A 26,749-nucleotide genomic window follows, 5' to 3' on the forward strand; every position below is an offset into this window, starting at 1 on the left:
TAGAGAATTCCAACGATTCAGCACCCTCAGTGAAGAAATTTCTCCTCATCTCAGTCCTAAATGGCCGACCCCTTATTTCCAAGACAGTGACCCCAAGTTCGAGACTCTCCAGCCCGGGGAAGCATCCTCTCAGCATCTACCCTGTTAAGTCCTGTAAAAATTTGATATATGTTTCAATGAGATCACCTCTCCTTCCTCTCAATCCTGGTCTCCTCAATCTTTCCTCATAGGACAATCGCCCACATCCTTGGAATCAGTCTGGTGGACCTTCGTTGCATTCCCTTCATTCAGATGCCTGGGTTGGAAAATTCCAGCCGCCAAGCAGCCAGAGAGTCACTATCTGCTCTACCACCAAGAGAACAACTTACCAGCTTGTAAGATGCATTTGTGCAATCAGCCCCTTCTCTATTCATTAACTGCTTTCATTTAGAATATATTCCGTTTGAAACTCAAGTAATAATTTTTGACAACTGAAAAGTGAATTGATTCATATTTTGAAAATTAGCTCAAGTCTCTGAAGTCACAGTCATGCAACCAGCAGCGTGGGAGGACAGGCTGCGCAGGTCAGCACGAGAGATGCCTAACATGCTTAATTGCCAATCAGAGCCATTCTGTCGGCTGAGACATAAAAGACTTGGATTTCTACAGCGCATTTCACAACCACCGGATGTCTCAAAGCACTTTACAGCCAATTAAGTACTTTTAAGAACATAAGAAATAGGAGCAGGAGTAGGCCATCCGGCCCATCGAACTGCCATTCAACAAGATCATGGCTGATCTGATCATGGGCGATCTGATCATGGGCTCAGCTCCACTTCCCTGCCCGCTCCCCATAACTCTTTACTCCCTTAGGCAGATTTTTGAGCGATTATCTCCACCTTAAATATATTCAATGACCTAGCCTCTCCACAGTTCTCTGGGGCAGAGAATTCCACAGAGTTACAACCCTCAGAGAAGAAATTCCTCATCTCAGTCTCAGAATAAGGGGCTGCCCATTTAAAACTATGTTCCCCTAGTTTTAGTTTCCCCTATGAGTGGAAATATCCTCTTTGCATCTACCTTGTCGAGCCCCCTCGTTATCTTACATGTTTTGATCAGATCACCTCTCAGTCTTCTGAACTCCAATGTGTAAAGGCCCAACCTATTTTCATAAATCAACCCCCTCATCTCAGGAATCAACCTAGTGAACCTTCTCTGAACAGCCTCCAATGCAAGTATATCCTTCCTTAAATACGGAGACCAAAACTGTACGCAGTACTCCAGGTGTGGCCTTATCAATACCCTGTACAGTTGTAGCAGGAATTCTCTGCTTTTATACTCTATACCCCTTGCAATTAAGGCCAACATTCCATTTGCTTTCCTGATCATTTGCTGTCCCTGCATACTAACATTTTGTGTTTCATGCACACGGAGCCCCAGGTCCCTCTGCACTGCAACACTTCGCAATTTTTCTCCATTTAAATTGTAATTTGCCTTTCTATTTTTTCTGCCAAAGTGGATAACCTCACATTTTCCCACGTTATACTCCATCTACCAAATTTTTGCCCTCTCACTTACCCTGTCTATATCCCTCTGCAGATTTTGTGTGTCCTCCTCAGAATTTGCTTTTGGAATGTAGTCACTGTTGTAATGTGGGAAACATGTAATAACGCGCAAGTCAGCGGGTCTGATTCTCGGTATGTGCACCCCTGTGACTGCCTGCTTGCACTATTTTTACACAGCCGTTAAGCCAGTTTAAAATAAATACAGGCCATTCAAAAATTCAACCCAGAAATGTTTCTCCAAGGGGTCAGCAAAAACAACATCGGCCCCTTCAAAAACTGTACGGTGCAGCAAGGTCAAAGCAAGGGAAACAGTTGGGATAACCTTTTTAAATTGTAGATAGACCTCTGCCCTTGTATTTCTTCCTCCATCTTACATAGAATACACAACACAGAAACAGGCCATTCAGCCCAAACAGTCCATGCCAGTTTATACTCCACTCGAACCTCCCCCCATCCTTCCTCATCTAGCTCCATCAGCACAACTCTCTCTTCCATTCTTCTGCATGTGCTTAGCTAGCCTTTTTTAATTTTAATTCATTCCCAGGATGTGGGTGTTGCTGGCAAGGCCGGCATTTATTGCCCATCCCTAATTGCTCTGGAGAAGGTGGTGGTGAGCTGCCTTCTTGAACCGCTGCAGTCCGTGTGGTGAAGGTGCTCCCACAGTGCTGTTAGGGAGGGAGTTCCAGGATTTTGATCCAGCGACGATGCAGGAACGGCCGATATATTTCCAAGTCAGGATGGTGTGTGACTTGGGGGGGGGGGGGGGGGGGGGGGGAACTTGGAGGTAGTGGTGTTCCCATGCACCTGCTGCCCTTGTCCTTCTAGGTGGTAGAGGTCTTTTAAAAAGTAAATGCCCCCCCCCCCCCACACCCCGTCTCTTCAGACCGGTTTCCAATTGTAAAAAGCACATGGCAATCAGGCCTACACTAATAGCCTTTAGTTGCAGTTGCTTGAAGAAAACGGAGAACAGTGGGAGAGGGGGGTGGTAGATGGGATTTCCCTACCAACTTTTCCCCATTATGCAGAAGCATCCATGCACTATGAACGAGTGGCATGTAATGGGCGAGTGACTTCACTGATATTTCTGGAGCTCCGTTGTGTGTATTTTGTAAATTACAAATGCAATTCAAAGGGTTCGCCTTGGAGTACTCCTAACCATGAATGCATCATTTCAAGAAACCTATGTGTTTTCAGCAAAAGGCAACACACCCAACAAAAGCTGTGACAAGTAATGGAAAGTGAAATTTCTGTTATGGCTGAAACTCTTGTCTCAGAGAATAAATTGACACGGTTATCATTTACATGAGTTTCAGTTAGAAGGGGACTGCACCGAAACACAGTGTTTTTTTTGACTGTGCGCTCCATATGTGCGATCATTACCTCGAGTGGCTGTTGTGAGTTCGGTATCACAGTGAAAGTTGCTTAACGTGAATGGCGACAAAAGTATTACTTTTATTCAGTGGGTCCCACCAAAGGGAGGTTGTCTGGGGAGACCAGGAGGGGACAACAGGAATTATGGGCACACTTCTCCACAAGGAAATCTATCCGAGATCACATCCTTTTCTGATTAGTGTTACAATCTATTAACTTTGGTTAAGTGTGTGCATGCGTGCGTCTCTCTCTCTCTCCCCCATGTGCCTCCACTGTCCCTGCGCGCAGCACTAATTGCCAAACTACCTGCAACACCTCTCCCTCTGATACTGTGAGCTCCTCGCAGTGAGGCCCCTGATCCCTGCTTGGGAACTCAACACGGCTGTACAACTGGGGCACGGGGAGCATGCAAGTCAGGCACACATCTGCCGTTGCCATGGCATCCAAACAAGGACTTAAAACGCAATAAAAATGCCAATCCGCCAACATAAATCTACTTTTGAAACAATTCGGAGCATTCTTGTGTAATTGGGGGTTGTCAAGTGACTAAAGGCCCGTAACGTATCAGGAGACACGAAAATATTCTGAGGTCTCGAGTTGGACCCAGGTCTCAACTAGCGAAACAAATTGTGGCCCCACCTGGGTTTTCCTTAAACATTCTCGCCGACACATTTCTGTTAATTTCCTCAACAGCAAAAGAACCCAACGAGTCACCAAATTCATCAAAAGGAATGGGGTAGAGCAGAAGCTGCTAAAAAGATGCACGCGCATGCATACACAGTTAAAATGCAATGTAATGCGCGCACTGAGCTACTGAAGCCTTCACAACACCACTAATACAAAGAAGCTGCGGCAATGGATCAATATCAGACTGCCAAGGTGCATTTTTTGCAAGTTCTGCAAGCGAGTTCTTTTCAGTGATTAGCAGAACCAAGCAAGGCTCGATTATAAAGAACCACCAGCGAAAAGTAATCAGTGGAAAGACAAACCACACCAAAAAATGCTAGCAATACAAAGACTCGTTCACAACAAGGCAAAGATAGATTAACATTATGGAGGCAGACACTTCATTGGAAATTCATCAGAGGGTAAATTCCAGCTTAACCGGATACTTTTGCTGTTTCATAAGAAATTAGGAGATGACCATTCGGCCCTTCGAGCCTGCTCCGCCATTCAATGAGCTCATGGCTGATCTTCTACCTCAACTCCACCTTCCCACACTATCCCCATATCCCTTAGTATCCAAAACTCTATCGATCTCTGTCTTGAATATATTCAAAGACTGAACATCCACAGCCCTCTGGGGTAGAGAATTCCAGAGATTCACCACCCTCTGAGTGAAGAAATTTCTCATCAGTCCAAAATGGCCGACTCCTTAATCTGAGACTGTGACCCCTGGTTCTAGACTCTCCAGCCAGAGGAAACATCTGCATCTACCCTGTTAAGCCCTCTACGAATTTTGTATGTTTCAATGAGATCACTTCTTATTCTTCAAAACTCTAGAGAATATAGGTCTAGTCTGCTCAATCTCTTCTCATAGGATGGTGTCTGCATTTGACATCTACACACATGAACTTTCTGGCAGGCGTCACTGTATATTTGGGGATCTAAAATAGGCCAATTATAATGTCCCAATCAGCCCAGCTGAGATCAGCTAACTCAGCACAGACCAGAAATCACATCCTAGACCCTCCTGGGCTCACCTCTGGATAAACGCAGAGACACATCAGGGGAGCCCAGCATGTAAAGAAAGGCCTGCATTTATATAGCGCCTTTCACGACCACCAGTCGTCCCAAAGCACTTTGCAGCCAATGAAGTATTTTAATGATGTGCAATCACCGTTGTAATGCAGGAAACGCAGCAGCCAATTTGCACAGAGCAAGCTCCTACAAACAGCGATGTGATAATGACCAGATAATCTGTTTTAGTGATGTTGAGGGATAAATATTGGCCCCAGGACACCAGGGATAACTCCCCTGCTCTTCTTCAAAATAGTGCCGTGGGATCTTTTACGTTCGCCTGAGGGGGCAGACGGGGCCTCGGTTTAACGTCTCATCTGAAAGACAGCACCTCCGACAGTGCAGCACTCCCTCAGCACTGCACTGGGAGTGTCAGCCTAGATTTTGTGCTCAAGTTTCTGAAGTGGGACTTGAACCCACAACCTTCTGACTCAGAGGCGAGGGTGCTACCCACTGAGCCCTGGCTGTCACTAAGATTTATTATATTAAGGGATTCCGTAACTTGAAAAGCATAATTATTCCCAGAATTATAATCTGTACGACCACCATAGCACCCCCCCCCACCCCCACCCTCCAATCTTCACTTTAACTGCTCCAGTGCGGGATGTCAAATTCATCTCATCTGTCCAGCACCCCACTGTGAACAAAGGGAGCACGATGCTCACTGATACAAACGACTCCATGTTTGTACAGTTTTGAAACTCTGACTGGTGATGTTAAAATATGAAACTTGCTGCACGCTGGAATCAAATAAAAGCTGCCTTGCTGCACCAGTCGATGCAGGCATCAGTCGGTAGCAGTGAGACCCACAAATAGAAAGCCCTTGGCTCGATTCCCGGTTTGCGTCACGTTAGTTGCAATCGAGGAGCTGCTGCTTGCTTTGGTCCACCCGAGTTAGGAATGGGAACACGGGCCGCCCGCTCTGCCGCTCCCAATCGGCGGCCAGTGACCCTGGCGGAAACCGTCCGTGCATGGCTATCAGGCGAGGACATACATGGCTCAGTTGTGCTACCTCGCCACGGTCTAATACTCTGCCGACACTCGAGGTGCTTTGGTTTTTGAGATGAATGGAGCCACTTGAGCAGGGTACTGGAGTGTGGAACTCTACCGGTGAGAATCAGCGACAGCAGGAGAAAAAACCTGCGGTACAAAATCCTAAATTTAAAATAATTTCTGCCGTGAGCGATTTAGGCTGGGGATTTACATTGAGTTTAAGTCACATGTTGAGCACGTCCCCACTCTTGATTTCACAGGCGCATTTAAGGGGAAACTAGGTAACACGCGAGGGAGAAAGGAACAGACGGCTATGCCGATGGGGTGAGATGAAGAGGGGTAGGAGGGAGGCTCGTGTGGAGCATGAACACCGGCACGAACCAGTTGTGTCGAATGGCCAGTTTCTGTGCAGCACATTCGATGTACTGTGTGAGCAGGCTTACCAAGATGCAGCGGCCTGGCTCCAAGCTCCACATGGAGTTTTCGGTGTTGATCTTATGCGTCAGCTTTCCATCTATAATGACTCGCTCGCTCCCTCCTTCGAACACGGCCACGCGCAGCCTGCTGCTCTGTATGTCTACCGACACCTGTGTACAGACACAAACAACAAAATCATTTTCTCTCCAGTGCCATTTTTACACATCAGTTGACACATCCCAATTACATTTCACGCTAGTCAGAACAGATTTAGATTGTCTTGACATACGGTATTGCAAGTTCATATTGACCCTCCTGATGATTCCCATTCTATGACATGTTTTTTTAATCTATTAGCATTCTATTCGGGATCTGAGGGGACGAGAGTAAGGTAGCAATCTGAAGTGAAGCTCTTCCTTCTACAAATGTAATGGAAGAAAGTCTACATTTTTTTTTGCAAAATCAGTTTCTAGCAGCTAGTGACAGAAGAACATTACCCAAAGTTAACCAGGATTTGGAATGCACTGCCTGATGGGATGGTGGATACAGGGGATGGTGGATATACAGCACAGAAACAGGCCATTCGGCCCAACCAGTCCATGCCGACGTTTATGCTCCACTCGAGCCTCCTCCCGTCTTTCCTCATCTAAATCTATCAGCATAACCCTCTATTCCCTTCCCCCTCATATGCTTGTCCAGCCTCCCCTTAAATGCATTGATACTATTCGCCTCAATCACTCCCTGTGACAGCGAGTTCCACATTCTCACCACTCTCTGGGTAAAGAAGTTTCTTCTGAATTCCCTATTGGATTTCTTGGTGACTATCTTATATTGATGGCCTCTAGTTATGCTCTTCCCCACAAGTGGAAACATTCTCTCTGTAGCCACTCTACCAAAACCTATCATTTTAAAGACCTCCAAGCCTTCTTTTTTCAATGAGAAAACCCAACCTGTTCATCCTTTCCTGATATGCATTCAATTGCAGACTTCAAAAAGGAATTGCTTAAATAGTTGAAGGAGAAAAAATTGCAGGGAAATGGGAAAAGAGCGGGGGAGTGGGACTCACTGGATTGCTCTTCGAAAGAGCCGGGGCAGACTCGGTGGGCCAAATGGCCTCTTTCTGTGCTATACTATTCTATGATTCTATGAATGTTACCAGAGGCCTGAGAACCAGCCTTTAATCCAGCCTGTATTGGAGACTGGTGGACTGGTATGTAGCACGGCATTTGGGAGTGGGAGAACATCATCATTTTGATGATAGCATTCAGAGCTGGCATTTGGTCAGAACAGAGAGAACTCCCTGCTCGTCTTCAAAACATCCCAAGAGATCTTGAACACCCACCTGAACCATCAGAACTGAGCCTCATCCAAAGACCGACACCTTCCACAATGCAATGTGCCCGTAGTACTGCGCCTTCCACAGTGTAGTGTGTCCTCAGTACTGCACCTTCCACAGTGCAGTGTGCCCTCAGTACTGCACCTTCCACAGTGCAGTGTGCCCCCAGTACTGCACCTTCCACAGTGCAGCGTGTCCTCAGTACTGCACCTTCCACAGTGCAGTGCCCTCAGTACTGTACCTTCCACAGTGCAGTGTCCTCAGTACTATACCTTCCACAGTGCAGTGTGTCCTCAGTACTGCACCTTCCACAGTGCAGTGTGTCCTCAGTACTGCACCTTCCACAGTGCAGTGTGTCCTCAGTACTGCACCTTCCACAGTGCAGTGTGTCCTCAGTACTGCACCTTCCACAGTGCAGCGTTCCCTCAGTACTGCACCTTCCACAGTGCAGTGTGTCCTCAGTACTGCACCTTCCACAGTGCAGTGTGTCCTCAGTACTGCACCTTCCACAGTGCAGCGTTCCCTCAGTACTGCACCTTCCACAGTGCAGTGTGTCCTCAGTACTGCACCTTCCACAGTGCAGTGTGTCCTCAGTACTACACCTTCCACAGTGCAGTGTGTCCTCAGTACTGCACCTTCCACAGTGCAGCGTGTCCTCAGTACTACACCTTCCACAGTGCAGTGTCCTCAGTACTGCACCTTCCACAGTGCAGTGTGTCCTCAGTACTGTACCTTCCACAGTGCAGTGTGTCCTCAGTACTACACCTTCCACAGTGCAGTGTGTCCTCAGTACTGCACCTACCACAGTGCAGTGTGTCCTCAGTACTGTACCTTCCACAGTGCAGCGTGTCCTCAGTACTACACCTTCCACAGTGCAGTGTGTCCTCAGTACTGCACCTTCCACAGTTCAGCGTGCCCTCAGTACTGCACCTTCCACAGTGCAGCGTGTCCTCAGTACTACACCTTCCACAGTGCAGTGTCCTCAGTACTGCACCTTCCACAGTGCAGTGTGTCCTCAGTACTGTACCTTCCACAGTGCAGTGTGTCCTCAGTACTACACCTTCCACAGTGCAGTGTGTCCTCAGTACTGCACCTACCACAGAGCAGCGTGTCCTCAGTACTACACCTTCCACAGTGCAGCGTGTCCTCAGTACTGTACCTTCCACAGTGCAGTGTGTCCTCAGTACTGCACCTTCCACAGAGCAGCATGCCCTCAGTACTGCATCTTCCACAGAGCAGCATGCCCTCAGTACTGCATCTTCCACAGTGCAGCGTGCCCTCAGTACTGCACCTTCCACAGTGCAGTGTGTCCTCAGTACTGCACCTTCCACAGTGCAGTGCCCCCAGTACTGTACCTTCCACAGTGCAGTGTGTCCTCAGTACTGCACCTTCCACAGTGCAGTGCCCCCAGTACTGTACCTTCCACAGTGCAGTGTCCTCAGTACTATACCTTCCACAGTGCAGTGTGTCCTCAGTACTGCACCTTCCACAGTGCAGCGTTCCCTCAGTACTGCACCTTCCACAGTGCAGTGTCCTCAGAACTGTACCTTCCACAGTGCAGTGTGTCCTCAGTACTGCACTATCAAGTCCGCATGTCAAATCCGTTGATGTCCAGCTGAATTCTACTCTGAGAATTACCACTGGTATGCTTTTATCGACAACACCTTGACTGCCCGTGTTTGCAAACATCGCACCCCCACACCTACGCTGCGAATATGCAGTTTCCAGAGAATACAACCGCTACACCAGCAAAGACCTGCCAATCCAGGCTGACTTGAACAACCTACCACCAACCCATCTCAAATCAAGAAGGCCATTTTAGACCGTCACCAAAGCCCTTCAGCAATCTCCCCTCAGCTTTGATGACCGATGGCAAAATGCTTGAAAGAACTACAACATATGGAATGGATTCTTTATAGAGGAGCCCACAGTGCAACCTGAAGGATCAAAGCCTTACTCGCAAACAGTGGACAACCATCAGTCGTCTCAGAACCGGTCCTGGTCGATGCTGCCACCTTCTCCATCGGTGGAGGATTAAAGCCTCCCCATCATGTGACTGTGGAGCTCCTAATCAGACCCAGGAGCACATCATCGAGCACTGCCCTCACAGGGAATTCACAGGCAGCCTACACGATATCCACGCTGTTACATCGAAAGTTTTGGCCTGGATATCCGACTTAGATATTGACGCTTTACTACTATCATACGGAGGAAGACGAGTACTGCACTGCAGCCTAGATTATGAGCACAGATTGTGTCATGGCTCTCAAACACATGACCTGCAGGCAAGAGTGCCTCCAACTGAGCCAAGCTGACACACCCGAGCTGGTATTTCATTAAATTCCGATACGTCAGGCTCTTTAAAACACCAATACATATTGAATGCGATGTACCAAAAACTTCCCATCGCCTTCACGTGTCCCGACTGTAGGAACACTGGAAGTACAAGGATTTGGGGATGACACATTTTACGTTAAATACACAATGAACACTGTCCCCCTCCAACCAACAAAATGGCAGCAAGAAATTTACAAAGCAAAAGGCCCTTTGTAGCAGGATTAAACCATTGAACATTTAATCTTCCTGCACTGCAACAATTTATGGTCTGCTTGCTTGTGGTCCAATTTCACCGTGATCCAGGTAACTCTCAACACTGAACTGGGAAACCACAAATGTCCATTTGAAAGAAGACTGCCACGGTCACAAATACAATCTAATCCTGACGAGCTGGTTTGCCAAAAAGCTGCCGTGCTTTCAGCAGGTATTGCCTGGGTCAGGGTTTCGGTCACTCAACCGTTAAAAAAGAACACGACAGCGGACAGACCATTTACTGCGGTGGGACAGTAGCCTCGTGCACTGATGCTCCCCGCACTCTGACGCTCGGGGTCTGTGAGCAGCAACGCGTTGTGCCATCTTACCTTGCTTTGCTTCATCGCAATCAATTTCTTACTCCAAGGCATTTTGGGAATGGATTCAGACAGCTCTGATCGAATCGGGTTTAAGATGTTGCCACTGACCTGCTCCTGCCTCACTTCTCCACAACAATGTTCTGCCCCCTCCTTCTGAAGGCATCAATTTCTCCTGGTGGACTATTGGTACCCCACCCGATAGACCACTCTTGCGTCAGCCCACACAGTGAACAACAGCAGGCTGTTCTACCAGAGGACAGCACAGCCGAGCTGGATTCTGATTCCACCCAACATCCACACGCACGCTCCCCAACAGACATTACTGGATGGTGGTCTGGAGTAGGAACCCTGGCTGACCCTTCCTCCTCCTTAACCCAGGGGTGCAGAGGTCGTCTGTTGCACCCCAACTGTTGCCGCAGCCTAGATCAGTACAAACATAGAAACATAGAAAATAGGTGCAGGAGTAGGCCATTCGGCCCTTCGAGCCTGCACCACCATTCAATAAGATCATGACTGATCATTCCCTCAGTACCCCTTTCCTGCTTTCTCTCCATACCCCTTGAAGCCTTTACCCGTAAGGGCCATATCTAACTCCCCCTTGAATATATCCAATGAACTGGCATCGACAACTCGCTGCGGCAGGGAATTCCACAGGTTAACAACTCTCTGAGTGAAGAAGTTTCTCCTCATCTCAGTTCTAAATTGCTTACCCCTTATCCCAAGACTGTGTCCCCTGGTTCTGGACTTCCCCAACATCAGGAACTTACTTCCCGCATCTAACCTGTCCAGTCCCGTCAGAATCTTATATGTTTCTACGAGATCCCCTCTCATCCTTCTAAACTCCAGTGTATAAAGGCCCAGTTGATCCAGTCTCTCCTCATATGTCAATCCCGCCATCCTGGGACTTTCAGTGGGATGGCCGAGTGCTACACCGGACAGAGCCTTGACCCAGTCAGCCATCACGGTCGATCTTTGATTCTCTCAGCACTGAATTCTAAACCAGTCAAAAGTTACAAAATGTGTAGCACGAATAGGTCACTCATTCAAACAAGTCGGGATTTGTGGTGCAGACTGCACGTGATTGGCAATTACCTGTCTTCCTTTCACGATCACCTTGGGCACTGGCACTTTCACTTCCAGGTCAGTGTAATCCTGGGACCAAGTGTAGTTGTCCCTCACAGCCCCATTGTAGCTGTCAGAATTTTCCTCACATTTCCTGCAAACAAACCGATGAACAAATGATCACGTGTAACACATCATTGCTAAAAGTTCAACAAGGTGATGATAACACACTCAGACTCGGATTTTCCCACTTCAAGTGCTCAGTGGCAACAAGCATTCTACACAGGATACCACCGGCTGAAGAACAAGGTCATTGGAATCCAACCATTGAAGAGGAACCCGACTGCACCATGGCAACGTTTCCATTTCTTACCTTGGGCCGCCTCAAAGTGTCATTCCCAAGCTGGTGCCAAATTAGAACTAATTTTGAGCTGTGGACCACACCAACCAATAGTTACATGGGCACTGACCAAACTCCTTTCATGGATCACCCTGGCAAAGAAAGGAGAGCTTCAACTCAGCTACCCGGATGGGGCGATTGTCCTATGAGGAGAGATCGAGTAGATTGGGTCTATATGTTCTGGAGTTAAGAATGAGAGGTGATCTCATTGAAGCTTACAAGATACTGAGGGAGAGTGACAGGGTAGATGCTGAGAGGTTGCTTCCCCTGAATGGAGAGTCTAGAACTAGGGGGCATAGTCTCAGGATAAGGGGTTGACCGTTTAAGACTCAGATGAGGAAGAATTTCTTCACACAGAGGATGGTAAAACTTTGGAATTCTCTACCCCAATGTGGATGCTGAATTATTGAGTATATTCAAGACGGAGATAGATAGATTCTAGGGCAATCAAGGGATATCGAGATCGGGTGGGAAAGTAGTCAAAGATCAGCCATAATCTTATTGGATGGGGGAACAGGCTCGAAGTGCCGTATGGCCTACTCCTGCTCCTAATTCTTATGTTCTTAGCAGCCTGGGCAGGATTAAAACCCAGGTCCAAGAGGTTAGAGAACAATGTAGGAACTTACTGCAATTCCCCACTAGTCTTGGGAGCTCAACATCTGCCTGAAGAGGTTCAACATAGCATGTGTACTAGATAGCAGCCGGGGAAGAGAGAAGGCGGGTGAACTGGACGGCAATAGATATTTCAACCATTGCACAGACAAGCTTACTCATTGTGCTATGATGGGTACTCATTTTTACGAATAGGACTGGGTCTGTGTTTTTGTTTATTCAGGATACAACAAAAATCTTCCTTCACGTACATTTTTCTGGGCAGAAAGTTCAGACGCTCAGGAAATATTCCCCTACAATTGATGAATAACGCAGGATATCGCGGGCATTTAGCAGTGTGATATAAAATAAAAAATTTATACCATCTTAATTGTTTTGCCTGTTCCAATAATGTATTTTTAATGTCATTACCAGCCAAGTAGTCAGATATCCAACACAATGCAAGTCACCACGGCCCCAATTACTGAAACCCAGCGGCAACGTTCTCTTTCGTTGGCGTTTCGTTTTAGAAATGGAATCAACTTGAGAAGTTTCCATTTGTGTTTAAATACGAATCAGTTACTAATGTACATGCGACGGAGCCTGGTCTCCAGTCGTCTTGGATCCCCTTGTCACTGAACCAAGACCTTGCTCCGTCAAGCCCGTGTGGTGGCTGGTGTGCAACGGTCACCACAGGTTAAAAGAATCCACGCACAGGCATCTTCCACCGTTTAAAATGAGTTAGTCAGTCACCTGAGAACTCATTTTTAGTGTGGAAGCAAGTCATCCTCGACCCCGAGGGACTGCCTATGATGATTTACTAATTGCTGCTACTTCCTTTCATATCCATTTTACCCGCTCTGTGAGCCTCCCCTTGCCCAGTGGGCAGAATACGGAGCTGATTCAGCCCCTATCCCCACTCAGCAGCCACAAGGTGTCTCGTTGCTCAACGTTCTCTCGGTCAGCACCTCGCAACCACTTCCACTGTCACTCGCTGGGTGAGGTGGGAAATACCCAAACTCCACCATTGGCGGCCATGCCGAGGCCCCAAGCTCTGGGATTCCCTCCTAAACCGTCTGCCTCGCTACCCTCCTTAGAAACTACCTCTTTGACCAAGCTTTTGTTCATCTGCCCCAATAGCTTATGTGGCACCGTGGCCAATTTTGTCCGATAACGCTCTGGTGAAGCGCCTTGGGACATTTTATTACGTTAAAGGCGCTATATAAATACAAGGTGTTGTTAAGAAACAGAGGTGGACAAACTAGGCACAGACTGACCATAGATAGTATCTTACAACAGAAGAGGCCATTTGGCCCATTGTGCCTGTGCTGGCCATTTGAAAGAGCTACCCAATTAGATCCACTCCTCCACTCTTGCCCTGTAGCCCTGAAATTTTCTTTTTCAAGTACAGGGTACAGGCCAATTCAATCCACTTAAACGCTATTATAAAGTAATTCCACTTAAAATCCACTACATAAGCACCACCAAAATGGACCATGGAAGCCGGGATTGTTGAGCATTTTTTAAGTCTTAACTTTATGGTAGTGCAACATGCTTGTTACAGGAACGCAGACATCTGCATTACAAATAAATTGACCGTGATTTTTTTTTTGGGGGGGGGGGGGGGGGGGGGCATGTGTTTGGTTTGCGTTGGAGAGAGCATGGCTGCTGGTGGGCTGCCTGCAAGAAGACTTTCTTCCGCGGAACATCCGAGCAGGGAGTGGAGAGCCAGGGTCTGATCACGGGTTCTCTTGGATGAGACAAGGTTTGCCATTGCATCGTCCATTCTTCATCTCCTGTTCAGACAGCAACACACCATTTCTCATCCAAGAAACGAGCCGAGTGGCCTTCGACAAGCCTCTCTGGAGTGGGCTGAACAGCGGCGCGCAAGGGCAGCATGGGCTGGCTTGCCTTCCCGTTTCTTCACCTTCCCTGCGTGGGGAAGCCCCCTGCATCGACTTGGCGCCATACCAGATCTGGCTGTGCAACCAAGAGCAGAAAGGTACCAGACAGCTGCACCAATGTACCTTCCCACTCTCCACAGAATCACACAGCACAGGAGACTATTCAGCGCATCGTACCTGTGCCGGCTCTTTGCAAGAGCTGTCCGATTAGTCCCACTCCCTTGCTCGTCCCCGCAGACCGCAATTTGTTCCGTTTCAAGTATTTATCCAATTACCTATTGAAAGTTACGACTGTATCTGCTTCCACAAGGCTTTAAGGCAGTACATTCCAGACCAAAACAACTCGCTACGCAAAAGAACGTCTCCTTATCGACAATGTTTCTGTTAAGCTGCGGGGCCGCACAGCGGTCTGGAGGTCCCATGCAGCCGACGCACCAGCTTTTAAATGGAGAAATCCTGCATGGCCGGAAATTTGAATGGACCGCGCAGCCCAAAATAAAATTATAGGGAACATTACTCGTCTCCCCTCTGGTTATTTTCCCAATTACCTTAAACGTGTGCCCTCTGGTTATTGACCCTCCTGCCACTGGAAATAGTATCTCCTTATTTACTCTATCCAAGCCCTTCATCATTTCAAACACCTCTATTAAATCTCCCCCTTAACCTTCTCTGCTCGAAGAACAACAATTCCAGCTTCTCTAGTCCCTCATCCCTGGTACCATTCTGGTAATTCTCTTCTGCACTTTCTCCAAAGCCTTGACATCCTTCCTATAGTGTGGTGCCCAGAATTAGACAATACTCCAGCTGAGTGTTAACCAGTGATTTATAAAGCTTTTGCACAGGCTCGAAGGGCTGAATGGCCTACTCCTGCACCTATTTTCTATGTTTCTTTGCTTTTGTACTCTTATGCCTCCAGTTCTAAGGTCCAGGATCCTGTATGCTTTTTGTAATAGTCTATCAACTTGTTCAGCCACCTTCAAAAGATTTGTGTACGTAAATCTCCAGGTTCCTGCATCCCCTTTAAAATCACACCATTAAGTTTAAAATGCCTCTCCTCATTCTTCCTTCAAAAATGCATCCAGTTAACTCTCTATTTTAAACTGCTATTCTCCTATCCCTTCCAGAGTCAAGCTGCGAGGCCAGGGACCCAGATTCAGTCAGGTATAAACACTAAAAAGGCAGCAGTCAGACAGCGAGACAATCCCCATGACATGTGCATATCTGCAATGCAGCAGAGAGCCTGCTCCATTTGCTAAGTGTGGTGACATGGAACCCGAGTGCAGACAGAGAGAAGCAGAGACACCAACCCCACCAAAGGGCTATTGTTACGACCCATCTCCTCAGAGCCATCACAGAGCTGGATATTTAGCCTTAGACCCCATTTTATCCAAGAGCAAACGCACACACACACATACTTGGGCTCAAAGTGCTCCCGTTTCACGGGCGGTGCAGCAGCAGTGCCCTCTAGTGGTTCAGAAGCAGCATAGACGCTGGCTGGCTGCTGTGGATCTGCTGGGGTCTCCCGGTCGGCTTTCCCCACGCACTCGGGGTCCTGTTCGGCCGCCTCTGCTGCTCCTGCTTCAGGTCGCTCTTCTGAAGCAACCTCCACCTCCTGACCAGGAGGAGGGACACAAGACTTCTCTTCCTCCATTTTCCTCTTCTTCAGTTTCTCCTCCAGCTCTTTCAACCGCCTCTCGTTGTCTTGAATGGAACAATGTTCAAACTTCTTGAAAGCCTTGAAAACAAAAAGAAGAGGAGTTGTAACAACATTGGCTGCACTTGGCCCATTTGCTTTCAAGACTGCAATCGATAGATTTTTTTGCTCGGCAAGAGTATCAAGGAACATGGAGCCAAGGTGGGAAAATTGAGTTGAGGTAGCTCAGCCATGATCCGAGCCGTGTCTCAGTGGGCAGCACTCTCACCTCGGAGTCAGAAGGTTGTGGGTTCAAATCCCACTCCAGGAACTTGAGCACAAGAATCTAGACTGACACTCCCAGTGCAGTGCTGAGGGAGTGCTGCACTGTCGGAGGTGCCGTCTTTCAGATGAAACGTTGAACCGAGGCCCTATCTGCTCTCTCAGGTGGATGTAAAAGATCCCATGGCACTATTTCGAAGAAGAGCTGGGGAGTTATCCCCGGTGCCCTGACCAATATTTATCCCTCAATCAACATCACTAAAACAGATTATCTGGTCATTATCACATTGCTGTTTGTGGGTGCTGTGCGCAAATTGGACTGCCCAGAATTGAACAACAACTTGCATTTATATAGCTCCTTTAACGTAGTAAAACATCCCCAAGCGCTTCACAGGAGTGTTATCAAACAAAATTTGACATCGAGCCACATAAAGAGATATTAGGACAGGAGACCAAAAGCTTGGTTAAAGAGGTAGGTTTTAAGGAGCTTTTTAAAAGGAGGTAGAGAGGTTTAGGGAGGGAGTTGCAGAGCTTACGACCTTGGCAGCTGAAGGCACGGCCACCGATGGTTGAGCGATTATAATCAGGGATGTGCAAGAGGCCAGAATTAGAGGAGTGCAGAGATCTCAGGTGGGTTGTGCGGCTGGAGGAGGTTACAGAGATAGGAAGTGGCGAGGCCATGGAGGGATTTGAAAACAAGGACATTTTTTTCAAATCGAGGCGTTGCAGGACCAGGAGCCAATGTAGTTCAGTATTTATTCCATAAAGATGATTGGTGTGGGAATTGAATTCGCCATACTGCTTGCTACAGGGTGATGTTCTCCTGGGCTTCTGGCTTTAGCCCGTCTCCAGAAAGTGCGCGAGCACTCCAGGACTGGCCCTCCGATTTTCCCCACCGCTTGTTGCCTGCCTGAAGCATGTGGTGAATCAGCAATACACTTTAACTTTAGCAAAGCACATTGAAGCATTGGTTTAAACGGTGGCAGCTTTTCTCTCAATAAAATTACCACCTATTGCCGTGTTTGAAGCCACGTGTGTGTTATTGAAGTCATATTAGCGAGTTAGTGCTCGTCTTTGAAACTGCATGTGGGAACATCTGTATCCAAAATGTTAAGATGTGCTTAACCTCAATTGTGTTCAACACACCGGCTTTCAACTGGGAACGGATATCCAAACTGAAATTTAGAAAAAAACGGAGATTATGTTGGGGGCTGGAGAGGTAAAAGGACAATTATCAGCGAGCAGAATATTGCAAAAGGTTTGAATTAAATCACAAAGTGACATAGTGAAACACAAGAACGCAGGATCGAAAATAATGTGATGTTGCAGAATAATCACTATTTTTTGACAACACAGTCCTTGCAAGTTAAGCACACTGGTTGCTGCTCATTTCTAAACTCTCAAAGATAATAAACGTGACTTGTGATTCGCAGGAACTGGTTTTTAAAAGTGAAGTTTTTAAGTGACCGGTACCTCATGCTGATGACGAGTTGTGACTGGTTCATGGCCGTATCACGGATTAAATCCACATTTCTAGCTTTCAAGGCCCATAGTGAGAAGCATAGTGAGAGACCCTAGAGAGCACCCTGGGTACCTAGGACAAGCCATGGTCAACACGATCTTAAGAACATAAGAACTGGGAGCAGGAGTAGGCCATACAGTCCCTCGAGCCTGCTCCGCCATTCAATAAGATTGTGGCTGATCTTCGACCTCAACTCCACTTTTCCGCCCGATCCCCGTATCCCTCAATTCCTCTGGAGTCCAAATCTTCTGGATTCAGATGTTGAAAGACAGCTCGGACTATATGACGACTCTCTTTGTTGAAGGGAAATTCTTGTATGTCTGTCATGGGATACAGCTGTGGCTCAGTGGGTAGCACTCTCGCCTCCAAGTCAAAAGGTTGTGGGTTCAAGTCCCATAAAATCTAAGCCGACACTCCAGTGCAGTGCTATGGGAGTGCTGCACTGCCGGAGGTGTCGTCTTTCGGATGAGACGTTAAACCGAGGCCCCGTCTGCCCCCTCAGGTGGACGTAAAAGATCCCATGGTACTATTTTGAAGAGGAGCAGGGAAGTTATCCCCGGAGTCCTAGCCAATACTTATCCCTCAATCAACATAACAAAAACAGATTATCTGGTCATTATCACATTGCTGTTTGTGGGAGCTTGCTGTGCGCAAATTGGCTGCCGCATTTCCCACATTGCAACAGTTACTACACTTCAAAAGTACTTCATTGGCTTTGAGACATCCGGTGGTCGTGAAAGGCGCTATATAAATCCAAGTTTTTCTTTCTATCTTTCTTATGGGATAAGTAAATGGGTACAAGGCTCCAGCCCCTCAGCTTGAATAGCTCCGCTGGGCACACACTGGAATAAACGTGACAGAAAGATGCACGGAACAGATGCAAGAGATCTGTACCTTTGAACCCAATGAGACAATTCTGACCATAAACCATTTACATAGCCTGCAGTTTGAGGTCAGTATTGTTCCCATTGCCCTAGCTGTCATTTTTTTCTGGTCCTCATATTCATCAATTCCTATCCTTCTTTTCAAATCCCTCCATGGCCTCGCCCCTCCCTATCTCTGTAATCTCCTTCAGACCCCCACCCCCATGCCGAGATGTCTGCGCTCCTCAAATTCTTCCCCCTTGAGCATCACTGATTATAGTTGCTCGACCATTGGTGGCCGTGTCTTCAGCTGCCTGGGCCCCAAGCTCTGGAACTCCCTCCCTAAACCTCTGCATCTCTCTACCTCTCATTCTTCCTTGAAGATGCTCCTTAATACCTACCTTTTTGATCACCTGCCATCATTTGTTCTTATGTGGCTCGATGTTAAATGTATTGCTTTGTCTTATAGCACTCCTGCTGGACTTGCCAGAGTGGCAGTGGGGGTCAATACAATTGGCCTCAGCTACTTGGTGGTCAGGCAACTTGCATTTGAATACTTGCCTTTGCCAGAGTTGGTTTTTCCCGACTTTTAAATGAAATGTTTGTAACAATAATATGAACAGGTAAGGGCGATCCGTTGCATCAAGCCTGTCCCACCAGATTATGGTGCAGCCCAAGTATGCCATCAACCCAAGCCTTGCCCACATTACAACAGTGACTACACTTCACAAGTACTTCATTGGCTGTAAAGCGCTTTGGGAATGTCCCCGAGGTGGTGAAAGGCGCTATATAAATGCAAGTCTTTCTTTAGGAAAGTATCCTGCCCGTGTCCTAACTTGCACCAAGTCCCGCTCACCCCTTCACCTGTGCTCGCTGACCGACACTGGTTAAACAAGTCAAAATTCTCATCCTCAATTCTCATCCTCGCCCCTCCCTAGCTCTGTAATCTCCTCCAGCGATATCATGTCCTCAGGATTGACCAAAGCGCTTTACAAGTGTTGTCATGGCCATTCAGTCGACAACTACCGCATCCAATTTGTGCACAGCAAGGTGCCACAAATACAAGTTGTTGATGTAGGATGATGATGAGCAGTTTAATGTGTTTATATCGGAGAACCCCTCTTCCCACACCCCACCCGTTCCTTCCTCCCTGCTTCTCCTCCACCCTCTCCTTCCTCCCGCGCCTCTGTTGGCAAACACAGCAGCCAATTTGCACACAGTAAGGTCCCACAAACAAATACAAGTGGTTGTTGGAGGAGGGCAGTGAGGGATGAGCACCGTCCCCACCGACAATGTTTAATGGGGAGAGGGTCCTCTCCTCTCTCCCACATCGCTCTATCCCCACGCCCCTCCCCCCATCGCTCTATCTCCATGTCTCTCTCCCACCCCCCCCAATCGCTCTATCCCCATGCCCCTCTCTCCCAATCCCCCCCATGTCTCTCTCCCTCCCCATCCCCCTCATGTCTCTCTACCGCCCCCCCCATCGCTCTATCCCCAATCCCCCTCTCTCCCAATCTCCCCCATATCTCCACGCCCCTCCCTCCCAATCCCCCTCATGTCTCTCTCCCGCCCCCCCCAATCGCTCTATCCCCAATCCCCCTCATGTCTCTCTCCCGCCCCCCCAATCGCTCTATCCCCAATCCCCCTCTCTCCCAATCCCCCCCATGTCTCTCTCCCTCCCCCCCTATCTCCACGCCCCTCCCTCCCAATCCCCCTCATGTCCCTCTCCCTCTTCTCCCTCTCCCCCCTATCTCCACGCCCCTCCCTCACTCACCCTCAGCGCCAGTTTCTGGGCCACCCCGGGGGGGAAGCCCAGCCTGTCCTCCTTGAGCACCATCAGGCGGAAGAAGTCGGTCTTTCGGTACAAGAATCCGAAGAAGATGTCCAGGAAGCTCTCCACCTGCCCGGCGTGCTGCAGGATGCCGAGCAGCGCCTGGTCATACAGCTCGCTGCTGCCGGGGGCCGCGTCCATGGCCCGGCCGCTCCCCGGGAACAGTACGGGGATTATTTCACTTTCTCCGCTTCTTGTCGCCAGCTCCGCCGTCTCTCCCCCCAACTACTTCCGCCGGAACAAGTCCACCGCGACAAAACCTTCCCCCCCCCCCGGCTTCGCCCCGAATAAACGTTCCTAGAAAACAATCCTTGCAGACCCACTCCTGGTGCTGGGTTTATGTTGGAAATCCTGCCCAATACACATATCAAATTTGCATTTTTTTCATTGCAAACAGTCCAGTTATAATTATTTATCTTTTTCTTTGCAAACAGTCCAGTTATAATTGTTTATCTTTTTCTTTGCAAACAGTCCAGTTATAATTGCTTTTGTACCAGTTATAATTGTGCCTAGTTTATTTTTTTTATTGCAAACAGTCCAATTATAATTGTACCTAGTTTATTTTTTCCTTCAACAAGTTATTACTATGTATAAAAACCTTGGAGTACAAATATCAAACCTAAATTAAAAAATGCAAAGCCCACTATTATTTTGGGAAACCCCTCTGCAAGATCAAGAAGTGTGTTCCACTTGTGCTCCTCGCTTGCAGCAAAAATGGTTCTTTTCAGTGGCGCTTAAAGCCGGTGACAATTAGAAACAACCTGCACTTACATAGCACCTATCACATCTTAGGATGTCCCAAGGCACTTCATCATGAATGAATTACTTCTGAAGCACAGTCACTGTGGTTTTGCAGGCAATCTTAGCAGCCAAATTGTGCACAAAGTTCCACAAACGGCAATTAGATCAATGACCAATTTGTTGTTCTTGCTGTTGGTTAACCTGGACATCAGTTGAAGTACGCTGCTCTTCTTCAGGTCATGCTATGTGGGTCTTTCACATCTGCCTAAACAGAAGTCATCGAAAAGACAACACTCTCAACAATCCAGCGCTCTATCAGTACCACGCTGAAGTGTCAGCTTAGACCACTGCTCTAGTGATGGACTGTGACTAAGAACCCCCGACCCGCTGACTACAAGGCAAGAGCATTACCACTGGGCCAAGGTGACAATTATGACCAATTTACACCCCTGCTACTTTCTGTACTTTTCCCCTACACCTTAAATATTTTTTGTATGATTTCTGTTCCATAACATTTGGGAGCTTCATGTGATTCAAGGCTGAACTTCGGGCATTGCTGTCCAAATTACTGTCCATGGGCCACATACTTCTTGCAAGCCCAAGAAATCCAGTTTACAACCCCCAAAAGCAGGTGCCAGAAGGACTGGAGTGCATCATCACCCCCGGCAACCAAATTTTAATTTGAACCACGTCTAAAGTTTAATTTGTTTAAGTTTGTTGGTTTTAGTGCCCCATCCCCCCCCGCTTTTAGCCAGGGGGCACTTATATAATTTGTGTTTTTTGGTGCCCTCAAAAAAAAACCCCAAGCAGCTAGATTCTATTGGCCACTTTATACTTTACTCATTAGTTTTACCCGTTTAAATTTCATAGGTCTAAAGGTTTGGATAAAAACTGTTCTTACTCCTGCTCTGCCTCTCTCTTCCTTTAAGACCCTCCCTTAAAACCAAGTTTTCCATCATCCATCCTAATAGCTCCTTCTTTGGCTCAGTGTTAATTGGAGTTTGATTCCGCTCCTGTGAAGCGCCTTCGAATGTTTTCCCATGTCAACGTTGTTGTTGTTGATGATGATGTTCCTATCAGATTGCTGCTCTTCTTTTCGATAGCAGAGGCCACAGGAAAGGGAGATAATGGCCCCGATATTAATGGGGAGGGTGCGGGGGGAGTGTGTTAGAAAAATTGGCACAGTCGGGGATGTGGTGGCCCTGCTGATCTTAACTCAATAATGAGTGGCCCCATTTGTCCCTTCAGAGAAGCCAAAGAACATGTACACAGCCTGAAATTCAGCGGGGAAATCACTTTAGAACCGGCAATGAAGGAATTCACAGTTAGACCGCCCCCCAGCCCTGCCCTAAGGAGTCTGCCTCTGCTTTCTTCAAGCCCTGGTATTGGTTTCAGTTTTACGACAATTGGAGACATAGTGAAGGCTCTACCCTTGCACTCTCAATGTACGCCAAAAGGTGGATGCAGGATAGAATGGGAAATAGGAATGCTTAATCTTGAGCACTATTAACTTACAATAGATCTGCCGTGTTATGTAATGATGTGTGTATCGTCCCAGTACCTTAAATGTAATGTAAGTACTATGCCACACCACAGAGGGCGCTGCGGTGGGAAACCCTGGTAGTACCTGTAAGAAGGACTATATAAGGGTGACCACCTCGGAGGCACTCTGGAGCTGAACAATGAAGGACGAAGGTCACAGCAGTTAGACTTACACCAGACTGTGTGAAGTCAGTGATTTGTGTGCTACATACACCACATGCTGAACACTGCAACAAAGGTGGATCCAAGTAAAAAGGAGGCCGAGATTAATACAAAGGGTTTAAACTGGAGAGAGCTTCTGTAGAGGGATGAGACAGATGCATAGAATGAATTCCCTTGTCTGTATTTATTTCCATTATATTGATATAATTACTCAGATTTGCACGGAGTTTATGTTGCTGCTAATTTCAATGTAATGAAGTTTCTAATCCAATTTAATTTGTCTTCAACAAGGATAACTCCATTCATCTGGACCTTATCAGCTGCTCCTGTGGTCTGTGCTCACAGCTGCCCTCAAGTGGAGCAATGATGGTACAGCAGTTTGATTCACATAAAGCTGATGTCCTACTTAACCATTTTAAAACCACTTACCATCAATTTCCCAAAACAGCCAATCTAGATTGTAAAAGGAAAATACTGTAGATGCTGGAAGTCTACAAAAAGGGCAGAAAATACTGGAAGTAGGTCAGTCAGCATCTGTGGGGGAACAGATCAGACCAATCCAAACCTGAAGAGGTAGATGGTGACAGTCATATAATCAGCACAGTGGAAAGAGAACAAGCTGTATAGAGATGAGCCAAAGCCAGAGATAAATAATGAGTGGAATGTTCTGAATGATCATATAGTAATGGACAGAAATGTTAATCAAATCACAAACACATTTATAAAATATTCTGAACACCATTAATTTACAAATGTTTGCTGAGAACAAGTCTGTGCTTTCATTACCATGCTGTGGATTTACCAATCTCCACATAGTCACCATAGGTTAACACTGAACTGTGCACAGGGTCCCTGGTCTTTGAGTTGGCCACAGTTGGCCTGTGACCATAAGGGGAACGGAGAATGGGCAAGCCTGCTCCTAACTGGATAGGCTGGGGTTGTTTTCTTTGGATCGGCGGCTGGAGTCACTGCGCTGCATCCATGAGACTGAGAGCAACGTGGATAGCACGTTTCTAGAGGTGGTCACCCTGCAGCTTAAGAGTGTATACAGGCAGATAGAGATTGGGTGACCGCCAGACAGAAGAGGAGGACTAGGCAGGGAGTGCTGAAGTCCCACCGAATCCATCTCGCTCGCTGTTCTGAGTACCGGTGAGGGCGATGGTGGCTCTGGGGCCTGCAGCCAGAGCCAAATCCACGTCACCACGGGTGGCTCAGCTGCACAGGGGGAAGAGGAAGAAGAGTGGAAGAGCTATAGTGGTAAGGGATTGAATAGTCAGGGGAGCAGACAGGCGTTTCTGCGGCCACAGACGTGACTCCAGGATGCCTCCCTGGTGACAGGGTCAAGGATGTCACTGAGCGCTGCAGGGCATTCTGGGGGGAGAGGGTGAACAGCCAGAGGTCGTGGTCCACATCGGTACCAATGACATAGGCAGGAAGAGGGATGAGGTCCTGCGGGCAGAGGTTAGGGAGCTAGGAGAAAGATTAAGGTAGTAATCTCCAGATTACTCCCGGTGCCACGAGCTAGTGAGTACAGAAATAGGAGGATCGAGCAGATGAATATGTTGCTGGAGAGATGGTGCAGGTGGGAGGGCTTTAGTTTCCTGAGGCATTGGGACCGCTTCTAGGGAAGGTGGGACCTGTACAAGCCGAACGGGTTGCACCTCAACAGAGCCGGGACCAATATCCTCACCTGGGGGGGGGGTTGCTAGTACTGTTGGGGAGGGTTTAAACTAGCTTGGCAGGGGGATGGGAACCTGAAAATAGATTCAGTAGGGAGAGGAGTAAAACTGTAATTAGAAAGCAAAAATAAAGAAAGTGAGTTTGAAGGAGAGAGGAAACAAGCAGGAAAAAAGGATTAAAAAAAACAAATTTAAAGGCACTTTGTCTAAATGCACGTAGCATTCGTAACAAGATAGATGAGTTGACGGCACAAATAGATACAAATGGGTATGATCTGATGGCCATTACAGAGACATGGTTGCAAGGTGACCAGGACTGGGAATTAAATATCCAGGGTATTTGACAATCTGGAAGGACGGACAGAAAAGAAAAGGAGGTGGGGTAGCTCTATTGATAAAGGATGGTATTACTGCAATAGCGAGAAACAATATTGGCTCAAATGATCAGGATGTTGAAACAGTTTGGGTGGAGATAAGGAACAATAAAGGGAAAAAGTCACTGGTGGGCGTAGTCTATAGGCCCCCTAACAGTAGCAACTCTGTTGGTCGGAGCATAAACCAGGAAAGAGTGCAGGCTTATAAAAAGGGAACAGGAATAATCAGGGGTGATTTTAACCTCCATATTGATTGGACAAATCAAATTGGTCAGGGTAGCCTTGAGGAAGAGTTCATCGTGTGCATAAGGGACGGGTTCCTTGAGCAGTATGTAATGGAAGGAACTGAGTGTAACGTAGCCAAGTTTGCTGACGATACAAAGATGGGAGGAAAAGCAATGTGTGAGGAGGACACAAAAAATCTGCAAAAGGACAGACAGGCTAAGTGAATGGGCAAAAATTTGGCAGATGGAGTATAATGTTGGAAAGTGTGAGGTCATGCACTTTGGCAGAAAAAAAAATCAAAGAGCGAGTTATTATTTAAATGGAGAAAAATTGCAAAGTGCTGCAGTACAGCGGGACCTGGGGGTATTTGTGCATGAAACACAAAAGGTTAGTATGCAGGTACAGCAAGTGATCAGGAAGGCCAATGGAATCTTGGACTTTATTGCAAAGGGGATGGAGTATAAAAGCAGGGAAGTCTTGCTACAGTTATTGTAAAGTCCTGTCCCTTCAGTACAGATTCACACGAGGCATGTAGTGAAGTCAAGGTCACTCTGGACCTGCACCTTTATTTCACAGCTCTGGAACGCTGCACTTGCCTGAGACCTGTCCTTATATTACCTGTCTCTTGCAAGTGCACCCCTGGTGGTAAGGTATGCTGGTGGTTACAGGTCATATCTTATTACAATCATGTATAGCATGTTAGGATACAGTTGCATATAATAATGTAAGATACATGACATCACCCTCCCCCAAGGTCTTATTGTCTTTATAGGTTCAGTCTCTCAGATGGTCTACGCTCTCGTGTGGAGCGTCTGAGTTGTGGTTCAGTTGTTTGCCTTGGTGTCTGTTTTCCTTTGGGTGTGATTGCTGGTATCTCGCCTGGGCTGTCTGTTTCGATTGGTGTGATTGTTGTTGACTCGCCTGGGCTGTCTGTTGGGATTGCCCTTTCCTCAGGTTGTTCCCTCTGTCTGTCCACCAGGTGTGGTGCGAGTTCCACATTGTAGTCTGCCTCTGGTGCCGCAGTGTTGTTGGTAAATCTGCTTTTGACTTGGTCTACATGCCTCCGGCAGGTTTTGCCATTGTCCATTTGTACTACCAGTAGCCTGTTTCCTTCCTTGCCCGTTATTGTCCCTGCAAGCCATTTGGGACCCCTGCCATAGTTTAGTACAAACACTTTGTCCCCTATCTCATTCCATCTCCCCCTCGAATTTCTGTCATGGTACTCAGTCAGCTTACGGCGCTTTGCCTCAACGATTTCGTGCATGTCTGGGAGGATTAATGAGAGCCTTTTTTTAAAGTCCTTTTCATCAACAGTTGCGTGGGGGATCCCAGTCAGTGAGTACAGACAAGATCGGTATGCCAGCAGCAGTCGCGACAGGCGACCCTGCAGCGTGGGACCTTGGATTTTAAGCATGCCTTGTGTAATGATTTGCACTGCTCTCTCTGCCTGGCCGTTGGAGGCCGGCTTGAACGGTGCCGTCTTGACGTGATTTATGCCATGATCAATTATAAAGTCTTGGAATTCTGCGCTGGTGAAGCACGGACCATTGTCACTGACCAATATGTCAGGGATTCCGTGCGTTGCAAACATGGTTGCGAGGCTCTCCACAGTGGTGGAGGTTGTGCTC

At 47.5% G+C, this 26,749-nt stretch overlaps 1 protein-coding gene across 1 annotated transcript in view; it reads right to left on the minus strand.

Moving 5' to 3' along the window:
* The window catches only part of nudcd3 (NudC domain containing 3), a 31,673-nt gene extending 11,032 nt beyond the window's left edge, over positions 1–20,641 (minus strand). Inside the window, exons 1-4 of the mRNA XM_070865433.1 lie at positions 20,342–20,641; positions 15,683–16,002; positions 11,403–11,526; positions 6,092–6,235 (exon numbers count right to left, since the gene is read on the minus strand). Of these exons, the coding sequence (XP_070721534.1) occupies positions 6,092–6,235; positions 11,403–11,526; positions 15,683–16,002; positions 20,342–20,539 (786 nt within the window). The 5' untranslated portion in view covers positions 20,540–20,641. The remainder of the gene's footprint in view (positions 1–6,091; positions 6,236–11,402; positions 11,527–15,682; positions 16,003–20,341) is intronic.
* Between the last annotated feature and the right edge of the window lie 6,108 nt (positions 20,642–26,749).

The sequence above is a fragment of the Pristiophorus japonicus genome, chromosome 22, assembly GCF_044704955.1.
Source record: "Pristiophorus japonicus isolate sPriJap1 chromosome 22, sPriJap1.hap1, whole genome shotgun sequence".
NCBI classification, from domain to species: domain Eukaryota; kingdom Metazoa; phylum Chordata; class Chondrichthyes; family Pristiophoridae; genus Pristiophorus; species Pristiophorus japonicus.